The sequence below is a fragment of a genome, unplaced genomic scaffold, assembly GCF_019419815.1.
Source record: "Pyrus x bretschneideri cultivar Hongxiangsu unplaced genomic scaffold, Pyrus_bretschneideri_v1 Contig74, whole genome shotgun sequence".
Taxonomy (NCBI): domain Eukaryota; kingdom Viridiplantae; phylum Streptophyta; class Magnoliopsida; order Rosales; family Rosaceae; genus Pyrus; species Pyrus x bretschneideri.
Window position 1 is genome coordinate 711,845 of NW_025999814.1, and position 13,649 is coordinate 725,493.

General features: G+C 31.9%; 1 protein-coding gene across 1 annotated transcript; it reads right to left on the minus strand.

Moving 5' to 3' along the window:
* Window positions 1-394: 394 nt before the first annotated feature.
* LOC103950418 (protein LAX PANICLE 2-like) lies at window positions 395-10,804 on the minus strand. Its single transcript, XM_009361622.3, has 4 exons — window positions 9,534-10,804; window positions 9,280-9,330; window positions 9,074-9,146; window positions 395-918 (listed from the first exon to the last, which is right to left on the minus strand). The coding sequence occupies exons 1-4, from the start codon at window positions 10,451-10,453 to the stop codon at window positions 733-735; spliced, it is 1,230 nt and encodes a 409-aa protein (XP_009359897.2). The 5' UTR covers window positions 10,454-10,804; the 3' UTR covers window positions 395-732.
* Window positions 10,805-13,649: the final 2,845 nt, after the last annotated feature.

The following is a 13,649-nucleotide window of genomic DNA, read 5'->3' on the forward strand; positions in this document are numbered from 1 at the left end:
TTGGTCTTAAACACGACGGCCTCGTGGTATAACTATGAGTCTTGTCTTGCTCACGGTTCTCTTTATAACGTCATATTATATGCCTAATTATGACATCATAATATTTCTTACTGCCTATTTTGTCGCCATATCATTTGAATCCAATATCTCCCAACTTTATTTATTTATTTTTTTTTACAAAATTCAAAACATTTTATTTTCTTTATCTTTCTTCGCCGGAATTGAACCATATCTTTTCCTATATCAAGGTCCATGTACATTCCTTCCACATTTATTCCAGCACTCTTCAAGTTCCTTCATTAATCTTCGTCTCTCATTTTTTTTCCAACATACTATTCCTTTTTCTATGACACGAAAAATGAAAACTAAACCTTAAAAACAAAATAGTCAATAGTCACTCTGGAGCTTGTACTAGTTAACATAAATTATAAAAATAAATATCAATAATCTGGCTGTAGCTTTGAGATACACTTGGGTTAATTAATGTTATTAACCCCAAAAACCATAATACACATTGCTTTTTGGGGTATTTCCCTTCTAAGTAAAAATTCTCCATCAATTAGAAGAAAAGTGGCAAGAAAAAGAAAAAAAAGAGAGTAGAAGAATGGCGAAAAGAGGAGAGGGCCGAGGGTTTTGCATAATTAAATAAACAATGACACAACAACATGGGACCCGATCGATCGATCAAATTATGAGGAAAAACTCTCAATCAAGGAGATAATTTAACTTTAATCAAGCAGTTGTAGTCGTCGTCGTCGTAATTGTTGTCGTCCTAGCATAGTGCAGTACCATGACATGATCAATGGTTGAGGAATCTGGAAGCAAAGTGAGTGCGTCCCTTCGACTCCAGATGTTATCTCTTACATGCTGCAACGTCAAGAAAGGTAGAAGCTCCTGTCCTCTACATGTTATCTCTACCTGTTAACGTTCATATCAATCCCAATCATATATATACACCCACATAAATACATGTACACACGTTCGCATATACGTAAATGAATTATTAATGAACTAATTACATGAATTAATAATGATAATTAACAGAAACAAACAGGTAAGGAAGAAACAAAACAAATGATTGGTAACGATGGGGATTTCACATGCATGAAAAAGTGAAGTTCGTAGGTGCAATCATATTATACGTGCAACGATAATTATTGTGCATGCAAGAACAACATTATGGTGCAACGCTTTTTTTCTTTTCTTTAGCCAAGTGTAATTGATAGCCATGCAGATCTTAATCGAGTATATATAATGAACTCTAAAAATTGGGTGCAATACTCCTAAGTCACACAACACCCAAAAGACTTACTTTGTAACTGATTGTATATATTTTAGATTTATTTATCTATTATATCACGCTATAAGATAAATGTAAAAAAATTAATATAAAAATGAAGATAGCTAATAAGAAATTTTTGATAGTTATATACGTTTCTATTGGTTGTATCTGACTTTTTTTTTTGAACAAACGATATTATCACTAAGGGAGAGGAGGGGCAGGCTAACCTCACAATGTGCTAGCAATAATGTGGTTCAAATTCGCTTTTGACGATAATTGAACCTAAGACTTCTCACTTACAAGTGAGAATTGAACCTAAGACCTCTCACTTACAAGTGAAGAGGAATACCACTAGTTGTAGTACTCAGTGACAAGTTGTATCTGACATTTAAGAACTGTGTATAAACTAGGTATTCAAAAATATACTATTGGAGCATCACATCGCGCAAACTAACATACTATATATATTTCACTTACAATTATGTTTATGTTTTATGATCGAAAAATATATGAGTTATCTATTAAAAATATAAAAATAAAACAAAATAACTGAATATTATGCAGTGTTGAAGTCATGCTTTGTCAGTAGCTTACGTCTTTTCCAGGCTATGCTCCATACAAATCTTTGTAACGTCTACTTCACCCATAAATCTGTCTCAACTTTTTATCGCTACTCCAACAGATTCGTCACACCCCACACCCCACACCCACACCCACAGTCCCCGTTGATATATCTTATATTCCAAAAAATATAAAGGAAAAATAGTTATATGTGGAAAACCAATAGTATTACGGGCAGTATGAGGGGTTGCCCGCCATCCCACGATCTTAGACTTCCCGGATTTAATGATTAGAGGACCTACTCAGACTTTGCTGGTAAGCCAAAATCATGACGCTTTGGACTTTCATATTATACAAATAAGATACATCATATAAAATATAATGATTAAAAATATATCCAAAAAATCACGTAATGGATCCAAAAAGCACGGCGACAAATAGGCACTGCCTATCTTTTTTATTTTTAAAGGGGCCCAAAGCTGAACTATTCCAACTTTCCTATCCAATTTCATCTTCATGCACGTCTCTTTCACGTTGCTTCTGAAAACCCTAAAATGAAAGGTCAATATTCCTTCATGAAGCAGCTTCCGCCGTATGATCTTCTTTGGCTAATAAGATAGACGTGTTTAACTAAATATTATAATCTCTAATACACTGCTTAAATTCTGGCAAAACGAAGTTTTTAAAGTGTCGTTCTTATACCAGCTAACAGGGAATATCCTTGTATTTGTTTATTATGCATGCATCGCATTCACAAACTGTAAAGTATTCATTAAAGTTTGTGGTTCTTATCTGTCTCTCGTTGATTTTATTTTTGTTCTTTTATAAATAACTTGATTGGAATCGTTCTGTTGCATATTTACTAACTCTTATGCTTCATATATATATTTATCAATTTCGTGTCTATATATTCAAGCTTCGGTTTGGTTTAGGATGATGATGCGGTGTCTTTTAAATTCCATGCATCAAAGTGCAGCACTTAAGGTTCTGATGGGCCTTTTTAAGCACAAACAATGCAAATTAGAAGGCCCTACAATATTAGCTGTCGAATGGAAAAGATGAAAGATGAGTTCAAAGGAACGAAAGCGTGACGAGAGAGAGAGAGAGAGAGAGAGAGAGAGAGAGAGAGAGAGAGAGAGCGAGCGAGCGAGCATGCAATAGGTTTTGAGAATGACAGGGTCCAGGTGTGATTTTTGAAACCCTAAAATATAATTTGGACCGACCGATATGTGTTATTATCAACACTTTTTTGTATGGTATTAAGTGTCAACTGGCCACGATAATCCAAGATGATCGAACATGTTTGATTGCAAGAGCTTAAAGTCAATGAAGGAATTACAAAAAGGAAAAGGTTGGAAAACATCCCACCACTGATTATTGCACTAGATGTTATTCATGTCCATAAAATATAATTTATCATGCTTCTCATGGATTGTGGCTAATCATCACAAAATATATTAGATATGTATGGTGCATGCCTAGCTAGCCATCTAGTGTGAGAACAAACCAAATAACCTAACAGATCATATGTTGATCATCTGAGAATCATATCATCTACAGAGAGAAAGAATCTTAAGTTAACGCGAGAGATTATGTATTTATTGTACATGAAGACTATAAGTTTATTTTTATGTAAAAAGTTAGAGCTCATCTTTCACAACTACTTATTATAAACCTAATCATTGTGTATTTAGTTGTATGCCAGGTGTGAAGGGTTCGAGTTGGCTTTCCGGACGGGATGTAATTAAATTTAATTTTTCCCTAGTAAAATTATGAAGCAAGGTATTCACATTTTCCTGGGCGGTGGATATATCCTAATGGACAAAGAACTTGTCAATTCAATGATGTATGATTGACTTATATATGACAAAGTACGAGAGCTAATAATAAAATAAGGATAATATTTGCATGCCCATCAGGGGATGCCCATACCTCTTACAAAACTTCATTTTAATCTTTGGAAAAGATAATTTTTAGATTAAAATCATGAGTAAGATCAAAATCTAATTTTGATCCCTTGAAACATTAATAACCTTATTTATTAATTATATTTTGATTTTTTAATTATTTCTCTTTTTCTTTCTAATTTTTAATGTATTAATTTTATTTCATTATAATTTTCATTTTTATTTCATTTATCGTAATATATTTTGTTGTAAACATTTAGATAAACTAATTTTTGTTATAAAATATATTTCGATGTACTTTGTCTTCTTCTTTTAGGTACATTAAATTCATTATAATACATTTCGGTGCATACATTTATGTACACACATTTCGGTACATACATTTAAGTACATTAATTCAATATAATACATTTCGGTGCGTATATTTCGGTACATTAATTTAATATAATACATTTCAGTGCATATATTTCGGTACTAACATTTGAATACATTAGTTCAATATAATACATTTTGGTACATTAATTGAGTTTTTCAAGTTTGAAGAATGTTAAATAAAATTAATAAATTAAAAAAATATTTTTTGGTCAAAAAATAAATTAAAATTTGTATGTTAATATATATAAATATTTAATGGGAGACATTAAATAAAATGCACATTAATTATTTTGAATTAAGGACACATCAAGGGATTATAATCAATATGTAATCTAACGCCAGATTTATTTTAAATTTCAATCTTCTTGAAGGATTAAAGTTAAAAAAACCCCGGCCCTATCTCTTAATTGCGAATAATGTATCTTGAGCATATAAACTCAACAATCAGAACCGTTCTTTTTCTTAATTGTCATTTGAAGATCATTCCTATAAAAAAAATCATTCAAATTGGAAATTATTTAATCATCCAAACATATCAAATAAAGGAATGGTTCATCATGAATATGTTGCTCGAACCTATACCATTGCTTTGTTCTAGATATTTGAATAACTAAATGATCTTCAATTCAAATAATTTTTTGTAGGAATGATCATCAAATAAAGATTAAGAAATTAAACGGTTTTGATTATAAAATTAGTACAGTGAACACCATTATTTGCATGGGGGAGTCAGATCATCTCTTCAAGGAGGAATGCAAGTATTATTCATAAAATAAAAACAAGGAGAATGTTTAGTGTATCACACATCCTAAATAATTACTATAGTTTATTAATATGGTATAGAATTTGGATGACAATCTCAAATGTAGTTGAGGGGTACGCAATATATGGGTGCATGAAAACACTATCTGCAGAGTTTGATTGTTGGTTGTTGCATACAGCTTGAAGATTGATTAATGTTATAAGATACTGTCTCTATCTTATCACCGAACTTGGGGCCATGTAGTACAAAGAACTAAACGAAGTAATGTATCAAAAGCATAGTAAAACATTTGACTAGTAAAGATAACGTTTTGTTGGTTTATCATTCTTTCAACTATTTTATATTTTAGTTTAACTTAAAACTGTTAAAGATGTGGAGTCAACAACTAATTTTCCCCTAACTTATATATATTTTGACAAAAAATTTTAAATGGCAAAACTTGTTTAGATTTTTTTTTTTTTTTGAAACGTCATATATAATTAGTCTATACCCAATTTTTAGTTTATAAGCGATTTGTCATATTAAGTTTCGAAAATTATTAATTTGTCATCTCACCCTAACTCCGTTATGTTTTCTATCCAAAATAAGCCATATGCAAGGCACATTTCTTATTTTCAAGGTTATTTCAAATATTTCAACTTCCTACTCCGATCCCCTTCAATATTATTTTGGACATTTCAAGGTTATTTCGGACATTTTAACTCTCCTTTTTTTTATTTTTTATTTTTTATTTTTATGAACATGATTGACTACGTTGAATTATCAAAACTTGTAATTAGTTAAATTCCATAAGTGAGCCTAAAGTACTTTTTTAGTTTTCCACCATAAATTAATAAAACGAACATGAAATATTTCTTTCGGACCAAAAGGCAAAAGATAAGTAGAGAACTTGTAAAAAAAAAAGTCAAAAGTTAAAAATTAATCTATTGCCCAGCCCTAGTGTACATATATCTTTGTATAAAAATAGTAAATAAATAAATAAACTTGTGACAAATGAGGTCCAAAGTTAAAAAAAAAAAAAAAATTTTTTTGATGAAAAACTTAACAGAGTTAAAGTGAGATGACAAATTAATGATTTCAAAAAATTCATATGATAAATTGCTCATATGACATTTCAAAGTTTTTCTTACTTATTTATACGAAAATTGGCATGTAGAGTACGTCAAACAGCTCGATCAGTACACACACACACACACACACACACACACACATATATATATATATATATATATCCCTATCTATTTTTTTTATTACGAAAAAACTAATTAATTAGGTAACTAGATATCATATGCATAAAATATATAGTTTTTTTTTATTATCTAAAGATGCATATGATATATAATTTAGGTCAAGAGAAGACAAATTCAACTACACCACTACGTGGTTTTCGTTATTAAATTTATATTCCTTCAATTTTGATTTCGTTTTGTATCCTCAATGAAGAGATTAAATACACTAGGGTTTTAGTACTGTAAATTACGTAGTAGTTTCTTGTTATTTTCTTCTTGATACTTCGTTGTGACATACGAAAGTATAGTAATTAAGTACATGGTATATGTACCTTTGAATTGAACTGGGTTATTTTATTGTATACATTTATTTTATTATTGATTTTTTTTTTTGCAAAAAAATAGGGAGTGTTGATGGACCTACAACATAATGTATCTTAATAAATTGAACCTTACATATAATTTTAATGAATTTTTAAATGTTAGATTATTCTTACAAAATATTAGCTAAATTTAAAATGGTCGAGACACCTAATTGTAATGGATGATTGCAACCAAATATATTAACCAAAGAAATAGTGAGATTCATAATGAACAAAAAGGGTAAACGGTTTTGAGTTGAATTAATTTTTTACAAGTATGATCTATAAATAGAGGCTTAAATAATAGATTACTCGATTGTTATAAACTTATAAGTTGTAAACAATGATTAGTGGACCTCGCAAAATAGCCTACAACAAATTAACGGGGACATCTCTCCTGAAGGCTACTTATATATAGCAGCTTTTAAAGAGGAGTACCGCTCAATGGAAATTATTACCACATTAGTATTCATACATTTTCGGTTTAAAATCTAGACTTAAACACCTAATGTACGATCATATATGGGTGATAACTTAAACCGTTTTTGCTAGACCCGTTAACACTTCCATTTTCTATTCCCACAATCTTCTTGTATACCTAAAAGCAAACTAGCACCCCTGTATAAGTTTATAATTTATTTTCATTTATTAATTTTATGCTGTTGACATATATTACTTACAAACCATTTTTTATTCTTCCAAGCCACTTCTTTTTATTGATTCACCCAATTATCCACTCAGTTATTTTAATTTGAATATACATACTTACTGAGGAAGCAAAAAATTCGGCAAAAAAGTTGTATTCAACGATCCATTTGTTATAAATTAAAAGTATTGCATACAGCCTAAACTTGCATGCATGGAATTTAAATATATCATAAACATATCTACGTGCATGCATTAACCTCGATTTTTTTTTGGCATTCTGCATCAAGTTTTAAATAACATATATAACAGCTGACTTTAGGATTATTTAGGCCTTCACGCAACATTTAGTATAGTATTGAATACTATGATCAATGAACTAAATTAAACTTTACTCATTGCATAAAGAATTTTATAATTTTAAGAAACCTAGCTAGTTAATAGTCCGGATGCAGTATGTTAATCAGTTAAGGTACAATTAATTTGTTCACGTACGTTAAAAACCATGACTTCACTTGTGCAAAGCTCAATGTCTGCTTACATTGGTACGTTATAACATGAATTGTATACACCTATTTTTAAGATAAAGAAGGAATTTTAACTTCAGCATCTCATTCACCTATGTAATGCTTTTTGCATACTTTTCTATACCAGTTTAAAACCTGTCATGGTTTCTTAATAAAAACATTAATACTTTTTTTATACGGAAAAAAATAGAGGGAGTCGCTAATAGGGAACAAATAGTGAAGGGTACTGGCATATATATAGGTTCAAAAGTGTTCAAATACTACATCTTATTTCAAGACTATAGTATTACATATTTAAAAATAAATTTACTGTGAAATTTTGATAATAAGATAGATTTGTTTACAAATTGTGGTGATTAAATTTCATTATATTTAATCTATTCAAAAAGTAAATCAAACATATCAATCCAGGGCACGATACTCATTCCATCTATTTGAAGTGAAAAAAACTCCAAGTGAATGTTCATGCAATATGTATACGTACACAGTAATTGCAATACGGGGGGAAGCCCTGGTTTTAATTTGCAGCAAAGTTTATAAGCTAGTGCTCAAGTAAAAGCTAAGCCCCATTTCTGATATAGGGTTTAAGCGTAGAGCTTCACTGCAGGTTCAATCATCGTCCGATTTAGTGTCTTGATAAGAAAGAGCTTGCTCTTCTTTTTTGCCAATCCATTGTTTCTTTTTTACTTTACGTGTTTCTATCTTTGGTATATATGGTTTTTCTTTATGTTTTTTTAAATATTGTTCGTGCTTTATTCTGCTTTCCATATATGCAGATATATATTGCCATTTCAATGAAATGTTACTTTCATTTATTTTTATATATGAAAGAGGAAACCCCTTTATCCAAAGACGAAAGGCCATTCATTTCTCTCTACCATTAATTTTGAGGTTTGAGCAAAGCAGGGGTAGGTAAATTAAGTACCTCTTGGCCAGTAAGTATGCTGTAATCTAGATAACATCTACCATTGAACTTTACTCTTACTTAATTTCCATCACCAAATTAAACACTCCGTAACTAATTAACTAATAAACACAAGCAGATGACCCAGTTTAGAGAGACATTAGTATTTCCCTTTAATACAAAAAAAGCTAAGACCTAAATACACTCACCACCTAAATATGGTTTTATTAGCTTAAGAAGCAAATAGCACTATAGAACCCCATTTTAGTTCTGCTGTTTCTATCATCTCTCTAACACCAACCATGTGCTCATACCTAGTTACTGGACAAAAACAAAAGGTCAATTTTCTGTATATATGTTATTTATTAATGTTTGTCATCATGTTTTCTTCCTCATGGTGTTAGTTAAGTTAGTAAGCAACATTACTGAAAGGTACTAATAAAAATCCACTATAATTTTTTGTAATTTAATACTTTTCGATTCAATTTATATTGAAGTGTTTATGGTAATATACATACCTCTGATTCGCTTTCCAGTCTCAGCTTATTAACCAGATACTTCTTTATCAACCGAACTGTCATTCTTCCATCCCTGAATTTTCCACACACAATAAATTAATAAAAATCGACAAAAGGAAAGAAGTATGGTACAAACAATAGTAATTAATTGAAGCTGAGAAAATGAAAAAAGAACTGGTAGGAAATGGAGGGATAGAAGATGTTACTTGATTCTTAGGTAGCTTTTGGGTATCTGGGGCAAGAACGGTTCTTTTGCTCTGCATTGACAAACAGATTAATTAAAAACGCTGTTTCATCATCAATATTTCCCAAATGATTAACAAAGAAACAAAAAGGGAAGAAGGCCAATACTGTTTAACTTTTTTTTTTAAACAAACCTCGACTGCAGGAGGGGAAGTTTTCTAAATCCAAAAACGAAAGATACAACTACTCAGGGGGAGTTTTATGCAATAGTACTTACTGATTTTGGGATGCTTGGAGCGTAAACCAAATGCCGGATTGGGGCCTTCTCGGAGCATCAACAACTCTGAAATCTAAGCTTGGGCCGGTGACATTAAATTCACGAAGAGGATGATGGAATGGGCGTGCAAAATAGGATGAACCCAGTTGTATAAAAGAAGAAGCAGAAGAAGATAAAGAAGTAGAAGCCATCATCCCTATATTATTATAAGGGTTTGCTGGCCTAAATGCCCAGTTAACCTCCTGGTGAGGAAATAAACCGGACGAGGAGCTACCCATTCCTGGCCCCGGTTGCTGGAAATATAAAGACGTAGCGTTACTCGAAGAAAAATTCGAATTAAACGGAGGCCTGAAAGACGGATTCGAAGGAGGAGCACGGAGAATATTTTCATGTTGAGGAACATGAAACATTGAAGGCATATGCGGCATGGACCTCACTTGCCGTAATGACGAAAAACCACCGTGATCATGGCCTGGTGGTAACAGATCAAGATCAAGTTCAACCAATCCGGGACCAGAAGGAGTAGTACTACTTGGTAAGCTGCTGAGGGTTGGATGTTCCCCGGTCGCAGGTTGGTTGTTGTTGGAGCCGCCGCCTATAGTTAATTGGAGCCATGTTTCGTTATCTTCCGGAGCATCTTTAGAACTCGAACCTGCTTCGTTTACGCTGTTAGTTCTCGACTCATCCTCAGCCATTGGATCAATTTCCGCTAGATGATGATGATGCTGATCAGTTTCAGTAACAATATTATTGCAATAATAGTTATACTCATAACCTTCTTCTACAGCTTGACTAGTACTCATAAGACCGAAACTGCTGATCTCCGCCGTGTAATTGGCACCGCAACCACCATAAACGCCGTAGAGATTGTGTTGTTGTTGGTTGGATACGTTTTGATGATGAGCAGCAGCAGGAACCATGGTCAGTTAGGACTATTGACCGACCCCAAATAATAGAAATTTGGATTGTTCTTGAGATTGCAGGAATATTGCTTGGTGGTCTCAAAAACTTGATCCATGGAATTTGAATAATAAAGAAAATGATTCTTGAATCTGGTGTTTACGTGCCATGGGAATGTTTTGAAGTAGTGATTGTGAGAGGGGCACCCATGAACGTTCTGCAGCTGACCATGTGAGTTTGTGTTTGCGGCTGTTTCATCCTAGAAGAGAATAAACCTTGCAAATCTCACTTTCCATTAATTCTAGTTCTTTGGAAGCTTGCGGACAAATGAAACAGTTGCACAGAGAGAGAGAGAGAGAGAGAGAGAGAGAGAGAGAGAGAGAGAGAGGTGAATAGAAAAAAGAGAGAGAAGAGATGGTGGTCAGTCAGGTATATTATATAGTATATATTATTCTTCTATATATTCTATATATGTGAAGGAGCTAGAAGTCGAACTGTTCCTTTATTTTTGTTCTTTTTTTTTCTTACTTTATTAAGAAGAAATATACATTCCACCTGTTTTCTAATAAATTAGTAGTGTAGGAAATATCAAGATTCCTGTGCAACATATATCTGTACAAAAGATAGGTAACATACTTCGTTCTTATACTAAGTTTTGCAACATTCACTACGTATATATTATATCTAATAATAATGTATATTTATTTTAACAGGCAGGGAATTTGAGCTTGAGATTAATTATAGCATGAACTAATTATAATAATTTTGTATTAAATTCGTCATCTACAAAAATCAAGTTTAAACTCTCACACCAATAACTGAAAAGAAATACCACTAAATCCTTATTTTAAATGAAAAACTATTATATATTTAAGTTAAAATATATCATGATCATGGAAGTTACAATAGTATTTCTACTTCTTATTCATAACAAATTGGAGATGACTTCCATTTAACCCATGATAATAATAATTACATGTAAAGTATAAGTAACTTTATCGATCGGAAAAGTAAAAAGTAACAAGCTAAATTAATGTTTGTGCATCTCTAATTGCATATATGTTTTGTGTGCGTGAACGAATTGCCATTATGTTCCAAAGCTACAATGACATAACGGCTCTCTCCTTTTGAGATATCTCTAAAAGATCCCTTTCTAGGCATACATAGCAGTAGTGGATTTATGTGCTAAAGCCATCACTACTGCATTAGGCTCCATCTATTATATATTTGCTTTTCAATGTGGTACTCTATCATAATCCATACATAAGACATATTATGCTTTTGAGAATCATTAATTCTGAAAAAATATCCATCAACTTGGTCATCACAATATTCGGATCGACGATCCATCAATATGTTCTGGGGAATGTTAATAAAGTGACACCACCAGCCCTATCCAGTTCTACTGATCAAAGTTTTGCTTCTCGATAGTCTGTATGAAAGAAATTTGAAGTTTCATCATAAAATTAATTGACAATATGAGATGTAGCTTAACCTCTTATAAGTCTTTGCAAGGTTTCTTCTCCACCAATGTGAGACTCTTTTACCTCAAATTCTCACAAGCCCCCTCATGTGTGGCAAACATTCAAGTCTAACACGTGGACAATACGAAGGGGGTGATGTGGAGCATGTGTGGCTGTTGCGCTTCATACGTGAGCCAACTTGCTCAGATACTATGAATAAAGTTGAGGTTTTACCATAAAACTAATTGGCAATATGAAGCGTAGCTAACCTCTTATAAGCTTTTGCAAGATTTATCTTTTCACCAATATAAAACTCTTTTACCTCACATTCTCATATATATTTCCAATTATTTAAGAGTAATCCCTATAAATATTATAGTAATTCATTGTTACTAGCTCTAGACTTTATTACACTTAGAAAATATAGTGCGTGGCAAAGCGTTCTACACACACATAAAATTATCTGCATACTCAGCTTAATTTAGTGAAACATTAAGGGTGCAGTTTTGGTTGGTACGTACTTTCTAAAGCTTAAATAATTAAGTAAATGGCTGAAATTGAGGAAATGAGGGGAGTGGCAGGGCATAATGACATTACCTGTCTGAGTCTGAACAAGCCTAATTAAGATATTCATACACAGGGCACATTGGACTGTTTTATATTTAAGAGGTAATTATCTATAAACAAACATTGGGGACTTGGGCATGCAGATATGATGGTGTTTTGCTTCCCCGCAACCCAAGAATCGAAACACAGCGACGTGGGCTTTAATTTGTAGGAACTAGGAAATCGAAAGACTTATTTGTCGATATGCCTTCAACTCTATAGGTCTGTCAATTAATTTCTTGAAGTTTAATTTTGTTAATTATCTCCATTGAATTTTATAAATAGACAACTTCTCTCAGGGCGGTAGATTTTGAATTTTTCATTCAATTCTTCTTCTATCTTAGTAACGTGGACAATACATGGTAACTGTATGAGAGCAAAAGGTAATTTTGTATTGATAAATTGGGCACAAAGCCAATATTTTGCAACTACTAATTGGATTCTCATGGCTAATTTAAACAAAAAATGTAATGAGTCAAGTAGCGGAATACAAGAAAAAAGAGAAAAAGGCAATTTTGATCTCTATGTTAAGGAATAAAATTACTTTATTGCCCTTAAATATTTGCCATATTACCAAAATGAATTATAAATTAGATGAAAAATTCTAAAATCTAACGTTATGAGAAAATTAACTAATTATAAAAATTCAGAAAATAATTGATTAAAATTAAAATTTAAGAAAAAAAACTAGCAACTCATTACAACTTCGAAAAAAAAATCAACAAATACCTCAAATTTAGAATATGTATTCCCTCCAAAACCCATGTGCTTACCACCCTCTCTCTCTCTCTCTGGTTCTCTTGTACGGCCTCTGATTTGTCAAATGTAATTCCTTACCCTCTCTCAAAAGTCTCAACACATCTAATTAGGTTTGTTTATTGAGAAATGTTAAAGAGATTTTTTAAAGGGAAGTATTATTGGCACTCCAAAAATCTTATTCTATATTATTCATAAGTGTATTTTTTTTTTTTAAATATAGAAAGTTTGGAGTGTAGAATGAAAAATTTAGAGTGCCAATAACAATTCCCTTTTTAAAATTTGAACTTTCTATAGATTCGCAGTGGCTTCATATTTTTTGCATAATGTTTTTGTAACGTTGGCATATAAATTGTGCCCAAATCATAAGGTGACGGAGAGCTAAGAGTCA

What these genes read in the sequence shown, in the direction of transcription:
- LOC103950418 (XM_009361622.3), bottom strand. Translation starts at nt 10,453, where the DNA reads ATGGTTCCTGCTGCTGCTCATCATCAAAACGTATCCAACCAACAACAA. An exon ending in CTCCAAGCATCCCAAAATCA is followed by an intron (nt 9,331 to 9,533) that starts GTAAGTACTATT and finishes TTGTCAATGCAG; the next exon opens with AGCAAAAGAACCGTTCTTGC. An exon ending in GACTGGAAAGCGAATCAGAG is followed by an intron (nt 919 to 9,073) that starts GTATGTATATTA and finishes GAACGTTAACAG; the next exon opens with GTAGAGATAACATGTAGAGG.